The sequence below is a fragment of the Leptonychotes weddellii genome, chromosome 7 (genome assembly GCF_054177405.1).
Source record: "Leptonychotes weddellii isolate Sample4059 chromosome 7, ASM5417740v2, whole genome shotgun sequence".
Classification (NCBI taxonomy): Eukaryota; Metazoa; Chordata; class Mammalia; order Carnivora; family Phocidae; genus Leptonychotes; species Leptonychotes weddellii.
The window spans coordinates 28154718-28178986 of NC_138375.1; the positions used below are offsets into that span (position 1 = coordinate 28154718).

The 24269-nt window shown below is 32.6% G+C and overlaps 1 protein-coding gene across 4 annotated transcripts in view; it reads right to left on the reverse strand.

Annotated features, from left to right (window-relative positions):
• Window positions 1-23235, reverse strand: part of RICTOR (RPTOR independent companion of MTOR complex 2) — a 71444-nt gene extending 48209 nt beyond the window's left edge. For 3 of the 4 annotated variants that reach the window (XM_081826045.1, XM_081826043.1, XM_081826041.1), the window contains exons 1-5: window positions 20430-23235; window positions 19464-19595; window positions 13301-13364; window positions 9030-9156; window positions 5330-5499 (exon numbers count right to left, since the gene is read on the reverse strand). In XM_081826045.1, coding sequence (XP_081682171.1) covers window positions 5330-5499; window positions 9030-9156 — 297 coding nt within the window. In that variant the 5' untranslated portion in view covers window positions 13301-13364; window positions 19464-19595; window positions 20430-23235. The remainder of the gene's footprint in view (window positions 1-5329; window positions 5500-9029; window positions 9157-13300; window positions 13365-19463; window positions 19596-20429) is intronic. The other variant, XM_081826042.1, reaches the window with a different exon arrangement.
• Between the last annotated feature and the right edge of the window lie 1034 nt (window positions 23236-24269).

Consider the following 24269-nt stretch of genomic DNA (forward strand, 5'->3'; position numbering starts at 1 on the left):
TCCTTAAAGCCTCCTTATTCCCTCTTTAGATTCAGTCACTACCTACCCCAAGCTTATTATCCTGACTTTTAAAACTATGACTCAGTTTTGCTTGCTTTTGAACATTACTAAGTGGTTCTATTTTATAAATTACCTTCTCCTTTCAGTGCTAGTATAAAAAAATCCAAGTTATTTGGTGTATTGTCCTTGTATTCAGCAATCTTGCTAATAAAGTCACTCATTTTAAACTTTTAACTACTAAATCTCATTTGCCAACTCTCCCGCCGTGCCTACTGCATTACTGTGGTCTAATTTTTAATATTAAATATAATTTAAAACATGTAAGACATTATTAAAATTGCTTTTGACAATCAGTATTCTTTTATATTTAATCATATATTTGCCTTTTCTGTCATTATTCATTCCTTCCTGCATTTCCTTGTCTGTCTTAGATTATTTTCCCTCTGACTGAGGACTCCCTTTACTCTTTTATTCTTTGTGTGTCTCATTTTTTAAACAACAATAAATATTTATTATCTCATATGGTTCCTATGAGTCAGGAATCTATGAAACAATATTTTCTAAGTAACCGATGTAAGATATTACAAAATCATGCATAGGTAAAAGGTAAAAGATCCTACAAAATCATGCATAGGTAAAAGATCCCTCACAGGAATCCTGTGAGGCTTAGCTATGCAGTTATGGTTTAGGGGCCCTCATTAAGATTGCAGTCAAAATACTGGTCATGGCTACAGTCACCTGAAGACTTGACTGGAGCTAGAGGACCTGTTTCAAGATGGTTCACTCACAATGTGCTAATTGTCAGCAAGAGTTTAGCTCCTCTGCACAGGTACCTCCCCTTGGGCCATTTTAGTGTCTTCCTGACATAAGGACAAGTAATCCAAGAAAGAGTAGTGTGTGTTTGTTTTTTAAGATTATTTATTTATTTATTTGACAGAGAGTGAGTGATACAGCGAGAGAGGGAACACAAGCAGGGGGAGTGTGAGAGGCAGAAGGAGGCTTCCCGCAGAGCAGAGAGCCCTATGTGGGGCTCAATCCCAGGACCCTGGGATCATGACCTGACCTGAAGGCAGACGCTTAACAACTGAGGCACCCAGGCTTCCCAAGAATAGTGTTTCTTTACATTCTGTTTGGTCTTTTTTTTTCTTAGTCTCAAGAAAGCTTTTATTTTACCTTTGTTTTTGAAAGACATTTTCTCTGCGTTAGGCTGGCATTTTTTCCTTTCCGTGCTCTAAAGATGCCACTTTTCTATGTTCTAGTTTCCATGATTTCTGCTGGGCATCAGCTATCAGACATATTCCTTTGAAAGTAATATGGTTTTTCCCCCCCCTCGAGCTGTTTTCAAGGTTTTTATTTATCTTGGTTTTCAACAATCTTACCATGATGTGCCTGTATGTTTTCTTTGTATTATCTTATTTGGAGTTTTGTGAGCTTTGGGAGCATGAAGTCTCATCAGTTTTAGAAACAAAAGTTCTGGCCATTGTCTCTTTGGATATTTGCAACCATTTTCTCTTTCTTCTCCAAAGACAAAATTATGTTTCATCACCTTTGTTGTGTTCTATTCATCCCTTTCTTTTTCCTCTCTATGCTTTACCCTGGATATTATTACTGACTTTTCCTCTAATGTACTAATATCTTCTTGTCCAAGATTAATTTTTCATTGAGTTCAGAATTTCATGTATTATATTTTTCAGTACTGGAACTTCCATTGAAATCATCTGTGTATTTTTTTTTTTTTTAAAGATTTATTTATTTATTTATTTGACAGAGAGAGAGACAGCGAGAGAGGGAACACAAGCAGGGGGAGTGGGAGAGGGAGAAGCAGGCTTCCCTCAGAGCAGGGACCCCGATGTGGGACTCGATCCCAGAACCCTGGGATCATGACCTGAGCCGAAGGCAGATGCTTAACGACTGAGCCACCCAGGCGCCCCATCATCTGTGTATTTCAATTATCTAGTCAAATTCTCCATTATTTTCTTCCTTTTTTTCTTCATTTTCCTAAACAAATTAAGCATGGTTGTTTTATTTATTTTTTTTAAAGATTTATTTGAGAGTGAGAGAAAAAGAGAGTATGTGAGCAAGCACAGGACAGGAAGGGCAGAGAGAGAGAGTGAGACAGTCCTAAGCAGACTTTGTGCTGTGGGGCTTGATCCCACAACCCTTAGATCATGACCTGAGCTGAAACCAAGAGTGGGATGCTTAACCGCCTGTGTCACCTGGGCACCCTGCATGGTTGTTTTAAAGTCTTTCCCTCTAACTGCACTATCTGGATCACCTGTGGGCATGTTTCTATAGAATGTTTTTCTTTTGGGTGTTTAGTCAAATGGTCATATCTTTTTGCATGACATTAAAATTAGTAAGTGAATGTCGGACACTGTGAATATTATAAAAGGTTACAAATGATGTTACCTCCATCAGAAATGGTTTATCCTTTCCTCTGTTAGGTAGAATGGGGGGGGGGGGGGCTGATCATCTTATCCTTATCACCAACTGTGTTAAATTGAGACTACATTGTAATTTTGAGAAGACTGAGTATACCTTTGGTTTTCCCGTGTTCTTAAGTATAGTCTTCCAGGGCTTTCAATAGAGAGCTTAGCAAATATTTTTCTCTTAGCAATGAGAAACTGGTAATCTTTTCTACATATTTCTTAAGTTTTGAATTTAAATCTTAGCTACCCATCCAGAAAAGCCTCAGAATTTGGGATATGTCAAGAACAAGAAATCAGCTATGAAATACCCAGTTTTGTCATTTTAGTACCATACAAATGCCAAAAGCTCCTTTGGTTTTTCTGATCCCAGCAAAGGCCTGCCGGGATTTTCAGTTTTTCCAATTATATATTGATCAATAAATGGCCCCAAGGAAAAAAGAAATTGCATATAACCAGTGTAAATTCACTACTTCTTTCGGGCCTTTCAACTGCTGCCCATGGCCCCTCCTAGAAGGCCTTTGCATTCTATGAACTGGGGACTACAGCATATTCCACTGTGCTTTCCTCAGGTTTTGACATCTTGGCTTTTGCCCTGCACAGTCTTGTTTCAGCAAATACCTAAACGGGTACATCAGACTTAGTCTAGGGACTTTTCTTATCTCTAGGCTTACCATACCTGCATGACTGCCAAATACTCTGGTCTACTAGGCCCACATCATGTTCTTAGCCTTTAGCCTGTGCCCCAAATCTGCAAATGCCCCCAAGGGCATCTGTAGATATTCAGGGCAACTCTCAAAGAATCTTCCCTCTAACAAATTTCACTCTCTCTGGCCCTTACTGCTTTCACAGCTCTATACTGCTTTAAATATATGACTTTCATAATTATCCTGCTTTTCTAGCTTCCATAGCAGATGCTATGAACTACCTTATTCTACTCTGAAGTGTAATTTTAAAAGATAATAGTTCTTAAAAATTACTATAAAAAATTACAATTGATTTACAACCCTTACAGACTGTCTATTCTGGTAACATTATATTATATCCACACATTTTCCTGTCTGAGGTCAAAACTTATCACAGATAGCAGAAATAAAAGCCAGGGTAAATTTAAAAAGGGATTTTTAAGAGGAGGAAGATTTGGGCCTAACAACAGATACAGCAGCACTGAAAATAGTTCCTTTGTATGGAGAAATGGAAATCATAGTATGAATTTGGAATCAAAATTTGTAAAATATAATTAATAAAAATGAGGACAATGTTCTCTTAGCAGACTATATAATAAAGATGATGATATTAAAGTTGATGATGAAGAATAATATCCAAGGTAACCAGTATTTGCTGAATATTTACTATGTGCTAGGTACTGAAGTACCTAGATTAGAATTTTATGTAGATTAGAATTAACAAATGTAAAGAACCTGGAAATACTCACTCATTATAAGCACTACATGAGTGTTAGCTGGTGGTATTACTACTACTATTATTATTATTACTTATTGTTCACAATAATTCTTTAAGGTGAAAACCATGACCTTCATTTTACCTAAGGAAAAAATGGGTCCAAGAGAGTCTCATAACTTGTCCAAGTCATAAAGCTAGTATGTCATAGAGCAAAAAAATCAAAACCAGATCTGTATAGCCCAAAGTCTTTGCTCTAAATCACTATGCTATTCTGGGGGGATCCTGTTAAAGGAGAAAAGAACAAACATTTGTGGTTTTAAAGAAATAGATATAAGCAAAGACACTACTGTATTTAAATGCCTACCATATTCTTTTGAGTTTTTTTTTTACTTAATAAAGGCTTTGCTAATCTGCTTTATAATTACATAGGAATAAAAAACAGGCCTACACATATTATCTTCCTTTATTGTAGTCATCTCACAAATCCTAAAATTATAGTTCTACTTGATTAAAAGAAAAAAAAACTTACACTAAACATATGATAAAATATCAAAAATGCTAGTTTATTCCCAATGGACTCCCATAAATAATGACTGTATTTGAAATCACTTATTGAGGAGAAAATTGTACTTATTTATTAGTTAATGATAAAAGCTGTCACTTTTATAATCTCAAATACTTCTACTGGCCCTAATAAAACCAGAACTGTAAGATTTAAGACAAATTTCATAAAATGATTTAGACATACACACTAGAGAATACTATACTTTATACTTTGCATAATTTCATACCCAAATATAAACAAAACCTTGGTTTAATCTTACTCTGAATGGCATCTACAATGGACAACAATGTAGTACATTCACACAGAAAAACTGTAAGATCAGTTTGCAGTAATTCTGTTCCAACCTCCACTACACACTTTATTATAAAAAAGAGTACGTAGCAGTCTTATTATTTTAGACTAACTGTAAAAAAACACTGAATTAGTAAAAAAAAAAAAAAAAAATTAAACTGTAGTGTATTTTAAAAAGAAAGATCTGTATTCTATTTCTTTCAAGTATATATGGTCATTAGTTGCTAACAAGTGCTTCTAAGTTCAGAGAATTTTAGCATGGGTTAATAAATAAATCGTATGTAATGAGCGGGAGCTATTCACACAACGTACTAAAGTTTTTAAAAAGAAATGGTTCTCTTAAATAAGTAGGTAAATGTATATGCAACCTCACTTGTGCTTTAACTGGCTTAATAAAGTTTTCACAGATAATAAAAAAAATAAACTTCACTTTACAAGTTGATGAACTATTCTTGAGAATAATATTTTCAATTCAGTCCAAACTGAATAAGCCATAAAATATTGCTGGGGATAAGTCAGTCTTAATTAAATTGTTTGATAATTAACGTTGTGCTGCATCTACTAACTTAAAAATTTCAAAGTAAGACTATGTATGTATTTAAAGCCATCCTGTAAAACTAGAAAAGGATATTAAAGTTCCTACCTCTAATTCTACATCAGCTCGCACATACTGTCGGGTCTTTGGATGATTAAGGAGGTGCAAAATTGTAGTAATGAGGGCTTCATTTATTCGACTTAATTGGCAATCGATCACATTTTTCAGGATGGTGTTTAGTCCACCTCGAAGGGCCACCACCTCTGGATTCTGAAGTGCTAAAATAAAAAAGAAAAACTTAATAAAGTTTATAGGGGATAAATAATAAAAAGTAATCCAGAAATCTGGGATTTTATCTTGAAACAATTTCCTTTCTGACTTGAAAAACTTTCTAGTCAAAGACATTTAAAACGTGGATAAAATGTATCTAGTAAGAGTCATTGAATATACTCTTCCCAAAACCCTAATTTTTTTTTTAATGTCACTGAATTGCTTTTTTATATCCTTTGTCCATATTTTACTGGAATGGTTCTTCTTTCCTATCAATTGCAAGAAGTTGCTCATTTAATGTGGCTATATTAGCCGTTCGTCTATTTCAAATCTTTTATCTGCTTTGCAATTTAACTTTAGATTTTAATCTCGGATTTTAAACTCAGAAATTCCTCCCTTACTTCAAAGATCAGGCATTTTCTGATCATGCCCGCACATACAACTGTGTGCTTTAAATGAGTTCATGATTATACATTCCAGTTTTCAATCTGTCTGGAAAGTGAGTTTTGTTTAATATTGATAAATTCAACTGTTTTCCAAATGTTTAATCAATTATCCCAGCATGCTTCCCAAACTGATTTTATCCTTTTGGTATACTAAAGTTTTCTATATACCAGAGTCTGCAACTCAATTCCTTTCCATTTTTCTCTCTTAATAACCTAGCTTAATAGTTTTTGTAAAAATACATTAAAAAAAAAAACCCTTTCCCTTCCCTTCCATTATTGTTTCTCAAAAATGTTTTCATGGTTGGATCTCTCATGTTTATTCTAGCCTAATTTTAGAATTAGGTTTCTTCTGTTTTTTCTAAATTGAGGTATATATAATTACATATAGTATAATTTACACATCTTAATGGTACAGTTCAATAAATTTTGACAATTTTTATACTCTTGTAACCAATATCCAATCAAGATACAGAAATTTCATCATCCTAGAAAGTTCCCTCATACCACTTTTCAATCAGTATCCCCTCCACTACACAACCAATGTTCTCATTTCTATGTTATTAAGAATCAATTTGACAAATTCAAGTGTCAAAAGTACCCCTCCCAAACACACGCACAAGTCATACATATTTCTTAACAAGTTTTGTTATATATAGTTTTCTTTACTACTTTGAAAATAGTATCTTTTTTCTCTAATATATTTACTGATTTTATTGCTGAAACACAAAATAAATCTATCAAATCTGTATTTTCACCCACTTTCACTGTCCTGAATTACTTAAGTTCTGTTTTTCAGTTGATTCAGAGTTTTCTAGATATATCATCTACAATATGTAAACTTCATTTCATTTATTTTAATTTACTAACCTGGCTGAAAGTTTCTAGCAATACTAATTTAATTAGGAATTAAAAGTTTATAGTATTTATAGAGATCCACCATTAAGAATAATACAGTGTTGATCTGAAATAAATATTCTAGTATGTTAACAAAGGAGGTTTTTAATTATTTTATTTTATATATGTGTATAGGTATGTGTGTGTATATGTGTATCTATGTGTATATGAATTTAAAATGATAGTTGCATTAAAAATTGGTAGGTTTCCATATTTTAATACTTTCAATTAGATTACAGTATATAAGAACTCTGTTCCTTGAAATAATTTTAAGACAGAACTACCTGAATGAGTCTTTTGGGAGGCAATTATTTCATCAAGTACTTCTATGGTTTTTATCTATTGTGTTTTCTACTTTTTGAGTCAACTGGAAATAAAATTTTCTCTGAAAACCCATTCATTTCAATAAGGTTTTCAAATATTTATAAAAATTATTTCATAATTTTAAAAAAACTATTATTTTTTCTTCCTCATTTGTATATTAATCTTTTCTTTCTCGGACTTTCATTTTTTCAAACATATTTACTATGTGCTAGGTACTGAAGTACCTAGATTAGAATTTTATGTAGATTAGAATTAACAAATGTAAAGAACCTGGAAATACTCACTCATTATAAGCACTACATGAGTGTTAGCTGGTGGTATTACTACTACTATTATTATTATTACTTATTGTTCACAATAATTCTTTAAGGTGAAAACCATGACCTTCATTTTACCTAAGGAAAAAATGGGTCCAAGAGAGTCTCATAACTTGTCCAAGTCATAAAGCTAGTATGTCATAGAGCAAAAAAATCAAAACCAGATCTGTATAGCCAAAGTCTTTGCTCTAAATCACTATGGATCACTAATCCATATCACTAATGTCTAAAATACAGACATTAGTGTACCTGTGTATGTTTCTCTCCAAGTAACATAGATTATTTTAAATAATCAATCTTGTTCTCTAATTAGGACTCTTAATTTCATTGTTGCTTTCCTCCTGCTTACCTTAAAATTGATTTTTTTTCCTTCTTTTTCTATTTCTTGGGCTTATACACTTATTTTCACTGTTTTTTGCTTAAGTATAAAAGCATTTTATGATAAGAAGTTAACTCCGAGTATAGCTTTCCAAGCATCCTAATACACTGACATGTCAAATTTATATTATTTTCAAAATGTCCTTAACTTTCCGACTTTGTCTATAAATCAATATGTACTGTGAACAGTACCTTTAAATCTTCAATAATAGGGTTTGATTCTCTGAAATTTAGTTTATGATTTTGTTATTAATTTGTTTATTATATCAAGAGTGAATGTAACCTACATCAGCTCTACTTTTGATGGGAAAAAAAATATCTTCTCTTGTCATTTAAAATTATATTTTTTGGTTTTAAGTGAGGTTGAACTTTTTAAATTTGTTGATTAGCCATATATTTCTTGAGAATTATTTATTTTTCCTATTTATCTGTATATAAATAAGTTATTTACCTATCATGTTTGTACATTTATTTTTTGTTTGTTCCAGCACTGCATGTTTTTTTGTCTCCTTATAATAGAATCTATAGCTGCTGAAATCTGTTTATTTCTTTTGATAATTCAAGACTCCTTTTCCTTACAGTGATCAGATAAATGCTCATCCATTTTTTTCCATTTTTTCCCCATTTAACTCTAATCCTTTTGCATTTAGATTTTTTTTTTAATGTATGATAGTTTTTTTTTTTTTTAAAGATTTTATGTATTTATTCATGAGAGACAGAGAGAGAGAGAGAGGCAGAGGGAGAAGCAGGCTCCCAAGGAGCAGGGAGCCTGATGCGGGACTCAATCCCAGGACGCTGGGATTATTACCTGAGCCGAAGGCAGACGTTTAACCATCTGAGCCACCCAGGCACCCTGATAGATTGTTTTTTAACCGACATTAAGATATTGTGTGGTTAACTAATGTCTGAGAACCAGACTTAAAGCAATTTTATTCTAAACACTGGAATCTGGACAATTTCTATATTCCTATAAACAAAATTTTTCATATCTTTGTAGCAATAACTAAGAATTCATTCATGAAAGGCATTTTAAAATGTCATATTCTTATATTCTTTCTAAAACATTATATTTTTATTACTTGGAGAAAATTCTGACCCAGTTCACATTAAAAAATGTTACACTCTTATATATACACTTCCTAAAATGCTTCATTTTTATTACTTGAAGAAAATTCTGACCTAGTTCACATATAATGGCAATGCATGCTCGGACCATTCTGTCTCTTTCCTGAAGTCCATCATTTCCAACTGCTATTAATGAGTTGGCCACAGAGCTAGGAAACAAGGAAGCATTCACAGTAATCATCTGTAACAGGGAGGAATCAGAAAAAGAAGTTATTTACTTCATAATACATGTTTAAAAGCTATTTTGTTCAGATTGAGGTGTTTATAACCATAGAACATTTATAAGATCCAGGCATCAAATTTAATCTTCTTCTTCAGATGAACATTTCAAAGGGTTACTATAATGAATAACTGATGCAATAAATGTTAATACTTGTTACTATGGAAAAATGTTGGCTTTTTTTTCTAATAGTTCAGACTATAAATCAATTAAATGACAAGATTTAATGTTTCTGAGAGTCTAAGCTCCTCTCAAATAGGAACTATATTTTATACAATTTTTCAGTACCTAGACAAAGGAAATCAGTGGTAAAAACAGCTGTCAACACGCTTACTATACTATTCCATTCCTGACTCTTACCCATATAATCGCCACCAAGTCCTGTCCTACCAATTTACCTCACTATCCATATTCTCTCTCCCATCAAACTCTAACTTGGGTCCTCATTCTTTCTCACTTTACTGCAACAGATGCCTAATAATCTCCCTATCTCCTACCACCACTTGTTGCTATGCCAAAAGGTAAAGTTAGTAATCCATAATCTATTTTTAATACTTCAAAAAGTATGATGCAAATAGTGTATTTCTGGTGACAAAACTTTGGATGAATCTTACTTTAAATGAAAAGTTTAATTGGCAATAATATATTTGGAATACTGAAAATAGCTAACATATCTTCAGTGTGGAAATTAGAAAGAAAACAAATTACATAGTTAATGACTAATAAAGACTGGTAGATGAACAATTTCAAAATAACAGGTCTCTGGAGTAGGGATAATTAATTTGTATTGGATGTTACTGGATTTATAATCCTATGTATCAAGGGCAAGTGATTCCCTAAATGAATCTCTTTCAACTATAAAAAATCTGTGTTATGTTAATCTCTTACTACATGAATAAAGAAACAATATATGAGGAAAATTGATGGTTAAATTAGGCAGGCAGTAAGTATAATTTCAATTGGATAAAGAGTAGTAACAGCTGAAAAGTGGGAAAATTATATAGAAAACGAGAGAGACAAAAACCAAGAAGGATTCCCTGGACTGGAGAGAAAGGGAAAAAAAAAATCAGAGACACTGAAAATGAGCACACGAACAAAAAATCTTCCAAATGAATGAGACAGGAGAAAGAGAAGGAAAAATAACATGAATTTCCTTAATTACTCATCGAGTAAGTTATCCTAAAGCAACAAATGTTTCTTCCTTTTCTTTAAAATAAAGAAGATTAATACTTCAATAGAAAAATTTAAAACTTTTAAAATGCATACAAAAAAACCCCACAAAAACACAGTGACCTAGCCATTATAATATTAACATTAATTTCTACTAGCTCCGTTGCCAAGATGTTGCTGAAAAAAAGAAATATGTGCTTTGGTTGTTAAAAATACTACTGAAATTACAGTTCCTCTAACCAAGAGAGGCCGCTATTCATTCAGCAAGTATGCTTCCCTTTTAACTCTATCTGCTTTTAGCTAAACCAAGGAGGAACCCTGCACCACAATTCTTCTGAGCCTACATCCTACCATCAGGTATAAGCAATTTTCCTGCTCTTGGATTCACAAATGATATCTGCCTCAAATTAGTCTGTATTTTAGAAGATAACAGAAGAAAACAATATTTTTGTAATAGCATTACTAAATTGTTAAGGGTCTGTTTACTTTTACTGGGCTATTTTATAAACTAAATTGTATCATGCCAAAACATTTTAAAAAACTGAAATAAAATATTTACTGAATAACTCAAAGAAGCTGAATTTAATTGCTTGAATCTATCTGGAATAATGCAATTTTTAGGGCAGCAATTTTCAAAGTTTGGTCCAGGAAACAAGGGTCTCTAGGATATTTTCAGAGATTCTGTGAAGTTAAAATTATTTTAATAAAATACAAAGACATTATTTGTCTTTTTTACTCTCAGTCTCTCAGAAGTATATACTGAAGTTTACCAGAGGCTCTACTGAACATGAAATCACAACAGATTGAATGAAGAAGCAAATATGACAATCCAGCTCCTACCTTCCATCAAGACAAACACTAAAGACATTTGCAAAGATCTAAAATAATGCCATTCTGTTAAGTTTCTTTCGCAAAATATATTTTTACAAAAATATGTTTATATGTGATGGGTTGTTATTTTTAATATGCTAATATATATTTTAATTGCTCACTTACAATTCCTAGTATGATAAATATTGACATATATACACCTCAAATAGCCAGAGAGTTATTCTAGGTTCTTCAGAAACAAATTTTATTTTCTTATCTTGAATTCTCAAAATCATGGCAGTAGGAGAGACTATGAATAAGTAAAAACCATAAATCTAATTTTTAAATTTAAATTTGAGGAGTCAAATCACAGTCCCAATATGACACTTTACCTACCACAAAAATATTGTAATCTATCTTCAATATCACTCTTACTAGAATTGTAAATTTCTTTTAAGACACTCATCCATTTACCTCTTCCTTACTATGCTCACCTGTGGGTATTATTACTAACCCCAAGCTGGACAATTGGAAGAAAAAAGAAAAAGAGGAGATCTAGTTAATGTACAAATTCAACACTCTACCATTCTGAAGTATGCACTGAACTCAAAGATGGGTAAAGAGGAGAAGGGTTAAAATTTTTTTTTAAATACTTTAATTTTAGATGTTTTTACATTAAAACAACTATATACTGCATACGTCTCATAAATGTTTAGGATGAAACATGAAAATATTCTTACATAACTGTGTCCTAACCAAGTTAACTCTTAGTTAACTGTTTTGCCATTAGGGCATCACATTAAATAACAACAAAAAATTCCCTGAAAACCTATCATTGGAAGCATTAATGGGTTATCCCTAACACCCTTTATTGCAGAATTTAGATTCTGACCTGTCCTGTACAACAGTCTGAACTGCTTATTGAAACTGCCTATGGACTATATCTAAATTCGTCTTCAAAACAACCAGCTTGTAACTCTGCCACGTCCATTTAATGGCATTAACTCCAAGCATGCAAATAAGAGAAAAGTAGAGTGGGGAACAAGTAATCCTTTTTCTCTAATAATATATCAAAAAAGCAGTAATTTCATTTACATGGTTGCTAAGGGAAGAAATACAGTAGTCCTTCCCTACTCCCTTATCCATGGGGGATATGTTCCAAGACCCCCAGTGGATACTGAAACCACAGACAGTACTCAACTCTATATATAAACTACACTAAAAGTCCTGAAAGCCTTACCAGGAACATAAACAGTCAATTAACATATATTTTGTATATGTTTTATATACTATGTTCTTACAATAAAGGAAGCTAAAGAAAATCGTAAGAGATAATACATTTACAGTTCTGTACTCTATTTACTGAAAAAAATCTATATAAGTAGACCCATCAAGTTCAAAGGTCAAGTATACTATTTTTTACTGTACATACAGATCTACGATAGAGTTTAATTCATAAATTAGGCACAGCAAGAGATTAATAATAAAACAGAACAATTATACTATAATAAAATGTATATGAATGGGGTCTCTCTCTCTCTCTCAAAATAGCTTAATGTACTGTACTCACCCTTCTTGTGGTGATGTGAGATGATAAAATGCCTATGTGATGAGATGAGTGAGGTGATGATGTAGGTATTGTGACATAACATTACAGATCTTCTAACCATATGGCAGAAGGAAAACCACGGTAACCAAAACTCTGGGTAAGAGGTGAGGGTGAAGGGGGAGGGGGGAAACTACTGTATTCTTTACAGTGAATATTTTATTTATTTATTTATTTATTTATTTATTTATTTTTAAGATTTATTTATTTATTTATTTATTTGAGAGAGAGAGAATGAGAGAGAGCGAGTACATGAGAGGGGGGAGGGTCAGAGGGAGAAGCAGACTATTGTCCTAGCTGTACCCAGTCACATAGAATAATTACACAAAATATTTATGCTCACCTCTAAGCTTAACAGACCTATTTACCTCATATAATTTTATCAAACAAAAATGTTTAACGAAAATTTAGCCTTTAAATTTTAATATAAAGATTTCACAAAACAGTCTAAATCTAAAAATGTAAAATACTTAACATAAAAACCAAAAATCTACCTTCTCTCTCAGGCATAGATCGTACCTTTCTGACTAATCGAAGTGCTTGTGTCCTCTCTACCTCGTTGCTCTGCTGTATGTCAATGCACCTAAATAATAGACAAAATATTAAGTTATTGATAAAAATCTTATTAAACAATTTCTTTGTATAATACCACCAGATCAGACCTATCTTCATAATGTTAATATGGTACTTTAAAATTTTAACATGATTTTAACACCAGCAGACATTTATTTAATTAACTTACATCCAGTTCTGATAAATATTTGCTATAATAAAGCATTTCTTTTTTTTTTTTTAGAGTATAATAAAGCATTTCAAAACTATTTCATTTAAAACTCCAGAAAAGAATATATTTACAGAATTATATATATCAATAGAGAAATAATAAACATATTTATAAAGCCAAGTATCAGAAATCTACTGAAAAAAGAATTCACCTATCTTTGATAAAAATCTGCAATTTTATAAAAATTGTGAAGAAAACATTTCCAGCTTATATTTTAGTTTAAATGTGATTTTTTAGGGGCATATGGGTATCTCTGTCAGTTGAGCAACTGGCTCTTGATCTCAGCTCAGGTCTTGATCTCAGGGTTATGAATTCAAGCCCCGTGCTGGGCTTCACACTGAGCTGGAACCTACTTAAAAAAAGTGATTTTAACCAGGGCCTACATTTTATATATTATAACTATGTTAAAAGTCTCATATACTAGCCACAATAATTCTATTTTATGAAATATAATTTAATATGTAAATGCACATCAAAAATTAATGCTCAGATACCACTTAACTGACATTTTTCTGTAAAACTTATTAAATTACCAATTTCTTGAGTCTTTGGTTTATGTAGCCGAATAATTAATTTTTACTTATGTTTAGGTAGTTCACTATTCTAATCAATTCATATAGTTTGCTACTCAAAAAGCATTTCTTCTATCTGAATACAATTAAATCTAAAACAATTTTATTAAGAAATAAACAATTCAATTTGTGGCCACATCAGAGAGGCTGCATCACACCACCCCTCTAGCCAAAAACAACTGTAAAGGGTAAGCAAAATATTTTTTTTTTAATTTTTATTTTTCTTAAGATTTTATTTATTTGACAGAGCGAGACCCAATGAGAGAGGGAACAAAAGCAGGGGGAGTAGGAGAGGGAGAAGCAGGCTTCCCACTGAGCAGGGAGGCTGACTCAGGGCTCGATCCCAGGACCCTGGGATCATGACCTGAGCCGAAGGCAGACGCTTAACGACTGAGCCACCCCGGCAGCCCACAAAATACTTTTTAAAAACTGTTAAAAGGGCAATGGATAATAATCCCTGGAAAGAGATGCACAAGCTTCACATCCAACCAGGCTTTGTCCCTAGGGGCACTTGTCAACAGTTTTAGGGGAACAGAGTCCCAACAGAAAGCAAAAGTCTTTCTGGACTGGAGAGACAGGTTGAACTTTAGTGCAGCCAATGTGGCTGTGACTTGAGGGGAAAAAATTCCAGAGAAAAGGAAACATGGGAAAGTGAATGCAAATCTTCATGCAAGCTCCTCTCCAAGGCACTTGCCAATCTCTATGTTGTGCAAAAACAAAGTAAAAATCCAAGGAACCAAACAAAAAGCTAATGCCAAGAAGCTAAGGAAGTAAGCAGAAATTTGAGCAGGTACGTAACACTCTAGATAGATGTTATAGCTCAAGGCTCGTCAAGGTGAAGAGGTTCTCCTCAACATTTACAACTGTCATTTGAGATCCCAAAGAGCCACTCCGTAGATCAAAGAAAAAGCTAAAACTAAACTTTTTAACAAAATCAGTGTGATAAGCCAACTTTCTAGAATAAATAAACCTTAACTCTCTTAAGAGGAAAACAGCATGATCCAGAGCCAAAGATTTTGAATATGCAATATTCACATCCAATCATGTAATAATATGAGGTATGCTTTAAAATAAACAAAGGGTCAAATAACTAAAAACCAAGAAAAGAAAAAGACAACAGAAATAGAACACAGGTGATTCACATATTGGTGTTGTCTTAAGAAGGCTATAAATCACTATGATAAATATGATCAAGTAAATAGAAAGAAACATGGAGAAATAAAGCAGCGACCTAGAATCTTTAAATAAGAGTAAAACAAATGATAGAAATACAGTAACTGAAATTAAAAATTGAAGAGAATGATTTAATAGCAGGATGGAAGAAAAAAACAGGTGAGTAGAAAGTAAACACATTAAAGCACAAAGATTAACAACAAAAACTGAAAATACAGTAAGAACATCAGAGACATGTGGAAGAGTGAACAGATTCAACACTATATAGCTGGAGTATGAGAGGATATGAGAGAAGAATGAATGAATAGAACAGAAGAAAAACTTTAAAGTAGCCAGAAAAGAAAAAGATACATCACTTCAAAGAAGCAATAAGAAGAGACTACTTACTGTTCACCAGGTTAAAAAAAAAAAAGTCCAGAAGACAATAACCTATTTAAAGCATTAAAAAATAGGAACTAGTCATAAAAACAGCCTTCAAATATGAAGGCAAAATAGAGGCATTTACAGACAAAAAAAAAGATGATAGAATTCATCTTGAGTATACCAGCACTAAAAGAAACAGTAAAGGAAATTTATTAAACAGAAAGTGATGCAAGATGAATAAAAATGTATAAATGCAAGAAGGAAGGATATTGGAACGGGTAAATAATGTAGGTAAATATCAACAGTTCCAGTTTAGGGGTACCTGGGTACCTCAGCAGGTTAAGTGTCTGACTCTTGGTTTCAGCTCAGGTCATGATCTCATGGGTTGTGAGATGGAGCCCTGCATGGGGCTCCACACTCAGCAGGGTGCCTGCTTAAGATTCTCTCCCTCTGCCCCTCCCCCCATGCTCTCTCTCTCTCTCTCTCTCTCAAATAAATAAATAAAGCTTTAAAAATATATAACAATAGTTCCAGTTTAAAACAATAACAAAACTATCTTGTAGGGCTACAAATATATGTAGAAATAAAAACTATAGCAATAATACAAAAAACAGAGGGAAAATGATATAAACTATAAGAGTTTTCCTAGATTGTTCTGGTTGTAATAAAATACTAAACCTTAGTATCAAGGATATGAGTTGTAATCTCTAGGGCAACTACTAAAAGAAGAAAAGACCTTATAACCAAGATATTAATAGAAGAGGAAAAGAAATTCTTGACTATTCCAAAAGAAACAGGAGATACATAAGAACAAAGAACAGATATGACAAATCTCAAGATACAAACTCAAATACATGAGAAAATTAACCACAAGATGAACAGACTCATAAACATACCAATCATTACACTGCATAAAGCCCACAGACCATGCATATAAAAATCCACTAGACAGTCTAAATATTCTAATTAGAGGACAAAGACAGTCAAACTAGATTTAAAAACAAACAAAAAACCTTATGATGTTTTTAGGTCAGAAACTTCAATGTAAGGACAAAAACAACAGAAAGTAAAAGGATGGTAAAAGATCTATCCTGCAAGCTCTAAATCAAAGTGAGTATAGCCATATTAATATAATATGAACACTCATAATAAGAGAAGTATTACTAGGAATAAAAAGGGACATTTCATAACTATAAAAAGATTAGCCCAATGTGAAGGTTTAACAATTCTAAATATGAACGTAGTAACAAAGCTTCAAAATATATAATGACTAAAAGGAGAAAATCTGAATAGTACTATATCTGCTGAAGAAATAGAATCCATAATCTTAAAACTTCCTTAAAAAGGGACGGCTGGGTGGCTCAGTAGGTTAAGCATCTGCCTTCGGCCCAGGTCATGATCCCAGGGTCCTGGGATTGAGTCCCACATCAGGCTCCTTGCTCAGTGGGGAGCCTGTCCCTCTGCCTGCTGTTCCCCCTGCTTGTGCTCTCTCTCTCTCTGACAAATAAACAAATAAAATCTTAAAAAACAAAACAAAACAAAAAAACTTCCTAAAAAAGAAAACCCTATGCTCAGACAGATTCACTAGTGAATTCTACTAATCATGTAGGAAAAAAAACAATACCCACCTTACATAAATTCTTCCAGAAAATATAAAAATAGGGCAACATTTCCCTAGTTGTTTTACAAAGCAAAAAAAATCCTGATACCACAACTAAACAAGGACATTAGAAGAATGGATAAATATAGGCCAATACCTCTCACGAACTTAGCTCAAAAATCTTCAACAAAATATTAACAAACCAAATTCAATTAATATTTAAAAAGGACAAAACACACAGTTAACATGTGGTGTTTACTTTAGGAATGCAAACAAGGAACATAAATCCACAAAAAGCCTACAGCAAGTATCATCAATAACACCAAAGTACTGAATACTTTTAACCCGAGTTCAAGAGCAAAACAAAGTTGTCCACTATCACTATTTCTAGTCAGTGTAATATTCCAACCAGTGCAATACGGCAAGAAAAAGAACGATACAAGGATTGGAAAGGAAGAAATAAAACAGTCATCATTTGCAATTAATGCTATGTACACAGAAACTCTAAAATAATTTTTAAACAATTAGAATTGAAAAGTGAATCTAGCAAGATCACTAGGTAAGAGTTTAGTATCCAAACCCAAAACCAAAAATAAAAACCCACAATTCTTTTTCTATATATTAACAGCAAAAAATATGAAAAAGAAAAAATTTAACTTACATTAATGCTCTCATAAAAAATATCTTAGAATGAACAATAGCAAGTATGTGCAAGACCTCTGCACAGAAAACTACAAAATACTGTGGAAATTAAAGTTCCAAATAAATAAAGGCTTAGAATAGTCAATGTTATTAAGATATCAATTCACCCCAAATTAATCTTGAACTTCAATGCAATTACTACTAAAATCCCAGAATGTTTTAAGGAAATGGACAAGTTGATTCTAAAATTCATATGAAAATGTAGAACATAAAATAGCCAACAGTCTTAAGGAAGAAAAATTGGAAGACTTATACCAACAGATATTAACATTTACTATCAAGCTGCAGTCATTAAAACAGTGAGAAACGGGCAAGAATAGACAAACTAAAAATAATAGGGAACACAAAAACAGATCCATACTTATCAGTTATCTAGTTTACAACAGAAGTGTCACTAATCTAGACACAGAGGATAATCTTTTCAATAAATCCTGCTAAAATGTACTGCATAGCCATAAAAATAAAAGTTATCATGACCTAACACCTAATTAAACATATATAGAGGAATAAAACCTTTTAGAAGAAAACAAAGAATAGTATCTTCCAAAGAGTCCAAGAGCATTAACTACAAAATTGGATTTTATTAATTAGGAAAAAAGAAAAGGCAAAACAGACTGACTTGGAGAAGATATTGTCAAGACATATACCTGAAAGGAATCATATCTGGAACATTAAGAACTATATGAGACAGGCAGATAATCCAATTTACAAATGAGCAAAAGACAAGGAGGATATTCAAATAACCAGCAAACAAATGAAAGATGCTTAACATCACTACTCATTAGGGAAATGCAAATTAAAACCACAATGAAACTCACAGTGAACACTACAGCAGAAAGTCTACAATTAAAAACTAAAAACAAGTGCTGATGAGAATGTAGAGAGACTGGAACTCTCAAACATTGTTGGTAGGAATATAAATCGGTACAATCACTATGGAAAACTGGCAGTATGTAGTAAAGCTAAACAGACATAAACCTATGACCCAGCAGTTCCACTCCTACATATATACCTAAGAAAAATGAGTGCATATGTCTACCTACAAGAATATTCAGGGCAGCTTTATCCAAAATAGCCAAAAACTGGAAACAACCCAGAAAATCACCAACAGAATGGAATAAATTATAGTCTATTCATAACATGAAATACTACACAGCCTTAAAAGAAAAAAACAACATGGATACATCTCTGACAAATAACACTGAGGAAAGAAAAGAATAACCATGTATTTTTCCGATATATGATGCTCAAGAACAGGAAAAACTGGTTTATAATGAGAAAAGGCAGAGTAATGTTTCCTACTAGTTGGAGACACAGGGGAACTTGACTGGGATGCAGAAAATACTCTTATTCAGGATAATGGAGTACTTGGTTGTATATATCTCTAAAAATTATCAGGCTTTACACTAAAAATATGTACACTTCACAATAGGTATGTTAAAACTTAAAACATAATTTTAAAAACAGAGACAGCTCTAGGAAAATTACCTTGCTATTAAATAGTCCACTTTCAATTTCAGCACCTTCTGCAGAATACTGGAGTCTTGGATGAGATATCGAAGAGCTCGCAGGCCTGCTGCCCGCACTTCTTTTGCTTCATTCAATAAAGCTAACCGCAAACTGCATAGAAACAAAAAAAGTTTTGCTACATGAGTTTCAAATACACATAAAATTATGGTACCAAATTCTCCCTCAGTTGCATTAAGCAAAACTACTAGTGATTTTATATATAAAAATCATTCACTATAACAGCCATGGAACTTCACTAATATTGTTATTTTTTAATCTGTGCTGCCTTAGCACATTCTTACTAATCAAGAAAATGTTATTTTATTCTACCTTCTGTACTTTATTTTATATAAACAATGGGAAATTAAATATGCCTTTGTCAAGGTGTATCACATATGCCTCTACAATCTATTCTCCTCTGCCTACCTGCTTCCACTCCTCAATGAATCACTGGTTTAAATCAATGAATATTTTGTGACAGTAGGCACAGCTATATAAATTTTAATTCCCAAGCACACCAAAAAGATAGCTATGAAATTATAACATTATGACTCTGTTGGTGGACTTGAGAAAATAAAGTTTGCCATAAGCACACTTTGTTTTAAGTGAGGTCTAGAGATAATCATACAGGTTCTTCTTCTTGTTCTTAGGAAAATTTAAGAACTTTTGTTCTGTGAATTTCATGTTTAATTTAGAAGTTTAAATTACAGAAATCCAAGTATTTCCCATCATTAGCTTTGATTCTTTATATTTGATAATTACAAAGCATCAGTAAGAACAACAGGATAACCAAAAATATTGGACATCTTGAATTTTTCTAATGTTCAAACAGCTGTTTCTACAAAATCAAATATAATGTGTTATACTATCCTTTTAGTTTAAAATTACTAGAACTGAAATTACTAAAACCCAGAGGGGTGAGGGAGGGAACTAAACTATACTTACCAAATTATGATATCCTCATAGTTAAAACCCAATTTTTCTTCACTATGGCCAATATCACAAAGAAGCTGTCAGAAAAACAAAAGTATATGAGTATGTGTTATGTATTTTTGTCTATTTATATTTACATTACTTTTTTAGACTGAAAAGTAAGGTATTTTTCTTTAACAAAATTCCAGAAAATATATCTACTGTTCAAATATGCATATTTATTTCTATCGCCTTACTGTTTTTGTTTTATTTGACCTGCCAGTTTTAGATTTCTTTAACCCTCCTTTTTGCTGTCATTTGAATCAACCAATTACTTCTTATTATTCCATTTCTCCCCCCTCAATAAGTTTACTATTTTAAAACTATTTTTTAATGGTTACCATTGAAATTACAACATATGTTATTAATTAATCACAGTCTAAAGAGAAACTATTACCATGTCCTCAACAATGCTAGACTCTTGACACTTGAACCTCATTTACTTGCCTCACCTTTCACTTTACTGATGTTTTTTTCTCTTTCAAGCCCCATAAAACATAATACTGTTATTTTTATTTTGTTAATATTTAGTCAGTATCAATTTATATTTATCCACAAATTCACTTTTTCCATTATTCTTCACGTTAGTGGTATCTTAATGGGATATTCTTCCTTCTGTCTAAAGAATCCTCAGTTTGTTGTTGATTTGTTTTATTGGTGTTTTCATTTATTTAATTTTTAGCCAAGGTTGCTGGTAACAGATTCTTTTGACTTTTGTTTGCCTGGAAATTTTTTTTTTTCACTTCAGTTTTTGAAGGATATCTTGCTGGATTTATAGATTTTTAGGTTAGCTGCTATTTTCTTAAAAGCTTCAACATGGTTTCCATTGTCTCTATTGAAAAGTCTGATATCAGTCTTACTATTAGCTCCTTTGAGGTCAAATCCTTTTTCTCAGACTCCTTTCAAGATTTTTTTCCTTTATCTTTGGTTTTCAGCAATCTTACCGTTCAGGTGTGGTTTTCTTTGTATCTATCCTGCTTAGGAAAAACAGAAATTCGCAAATCTCTGGGTTGATATATTAGTTTTAGAAAATTCTGTACATTCTCTCTTCAAAATTACTTCTGCCCAATTTCCTCTCTTCTTTCTGGAATTCAAATATCAGATCCTTTTGTGTATACTGCAAGTCTCTAAAACCTCTTTTGTATTTTCCCCATTCTCTTTCATCTCTGGTTGGATATTTTCTATTCATTTGTCTTCCAGTACAGCTAATCTTCTATGTAGTTTTTTGTTTTAGACATTGTTTTTTCCCTTCTTGAATTTTCATTTCACTTTACACATATCCAATAATAAAAAATCTTCTTTTTCACCTATTCTCTCCAAAGTTCCTCTATTTTCTTGACATACAAATCATACTTTAAATATTTAAAGTGCTATTACCTAAATGAATGTGAATGATGTAGACCATCTCTGGATCTGTTTCTACTATGTTTTTCTTTTTGTTGTAGTCATGTAGTCCTGCCTTTTGGTGGATCCTGTAATCTCTCTATATAAAAACTTGCAGAGATTCCTGATATTATCTTTCTCCACAGAGGATTTATCCTTCTCTTTGTTAGGTCACTGGACAATACTAAGTACAGATAAACTGCTGCTCTGATAAGACTCAGTCTACCTCCAGTTTTTCCTTTTCCTCCTTGTTCCCCATGTTTCAACTGAAAGCTTGTTTGTTGTTGAGGGGATTAGTCCCAAGAGGATGACAGATCTAATTTTTGTCTTAAAAAACACTACAAGCTCCACCTTTATTTTCAAATATTTTTTGCTTAGATTTTTAAGTTAACCATCTCAGATAGTCTCAGGAATTCAACAAACGTGGGGAGCCAAGAATCTTCTTATACTAGATTTCCCCTAGGTCTCCACCAAAAGGTCTGTGCTGTTTTTTCTTTTAGTAACAGTACTCCTGGGCCTAATCTGAGTCCCTAAGTTTTCTGCCCACACTCTACACTAGCCAGTATCCCTTGGCAAAAGTTGTTGGAGAAGTTAAGTTCACCTCCACAAGATTCTTCCTTCTCCGAAGCTTTGGCTCCTACATTTCTTGTCCACTGAGCAGTTAGTTTCCTGCTACCTTCAAACAGGCTTTCCTTGTTTTCATTAAGAACACTGATCTAATGCTAGCTACTTCTCTCCCACCTGGAGGGAAAAGTTATTTGAAAAATAACTGGATTTATAGATTTGAAAAATATTGTCATTTGACAATATTGTCAAAATGATTCAAAGCTTACCAAAGTGAAAAGTTATTTGAAAAATAACTTTTACCCAAAAGTTATATAAAAGTTTCTCAAATTATTTAATGGGCTTAACTGATATGGATGAAAGAGAAGATTGATCATTTAATTAACACTGACGAATCAGAAGGGATTCTAAGTGCTATTATTCCTCAGTATGAAGTTATGAACATGTTAACCAGACAGAATAAACCAACCAAAGTGGCTATCACATCTGTCTGTGAAAAGAATGGACCCAAGAATGTATTTCAAAGGGTACAATACTGCAGAAAAAAAAGATAATCCTATCCTACTGGTAGGTTCCTTATAAAATGCCCTATCCAGTTTCTTCTTTAGAAGCAAAAGAAAAAAGAAATGTTCCAAACAGAATAGGTAAGGGGATCAGAATAGAGTAGCTCTCAGATACTGCAATAATTGACAGCAGAAAAGGAGACTATACAAAGGATCACTTTGTGTGGTAAGAAAATGCTGTGTAAATAAGCAAAACAAGCTAAAAAGCTTTTGTTCACAGGTCTTTATCCAAAATGGTTATACTGCTATTCCTCTAAAATCCTCAAAATTCTGAAATATGATAAAGAAGCTTTAGACTAAACTTTCAAATGGTATGAAAATTTTTTGTTATTTTTATTGCATTTTGTTGCATAATGTAAGTACTTAAAAATGGGGGATGAGGATTTTTTAGACATACATATAGATTTAAAATAAAATTAAGATTTCCTATATTTGAGACAAAAGAGGAAAGTTTATATATCTCTAAAAAACCAACTGCATACCTAAAATTAAAAGTTTAATAACATAGTAGTCAAAAATATTCGCAAAATTATGATAAGCAAAGGTTATGGCCCTATATTAGTTTGCTGGGGCTGCTGTAACACGTACCACAGACCAGGTAGCTCAAACACAGAAATTTATTTTCTCATAATTCTGGAAGCTAGAAGATCAATGTAGCTTGACAGAGGTTCTTTGTTCTGAGGTCTCCTGGGTTCTCTCAAGTCTTTATATGGTTGTTCCTCTGTGTATATCTGTGTACTAATCTCCTTTTCTTATCAGGAAACCAGTCACATTGGATTAGGGATCACCCAAATGACCCAATTTTACCTTAACTGCCTCTTTAAGGGCCATATCTCCAAAATACATACACATTCTGAGGTACCGCAGGCGAAGGCTTCAACAAATGAATTGGGGAGACACAATTCAACCCTTAACATTACACACTCACATAGCAAAGTAGGGCCTACAACAAGAAGTAGGCACTTATAATGTGAAAGGCCTAAACAAATTAGGGGAAGGTTACTGAGGAGAGGCCAAGAAAATGTACTAAGAATTTAATGAAGAAACAAAATTGATAAATAAACATATTTCCTGTTTCCTAAAATCTTAACCAAATACACTGAAAAATACCATTTGAAATAAAGCTTACCAAAGTGGCAAGAAATTGCTTTTTAACATGACTATACCAAATAAGACAACATATTGTCAGTGGGATTATAAACTGAAAAAACATTTTGTAAAATAAATTGGAAAAATGCCCTAGGGCTGGGATCTACTTTGGGTGATTTATATTAACAAAATAATCTAAAATGTAGAGTGGGTT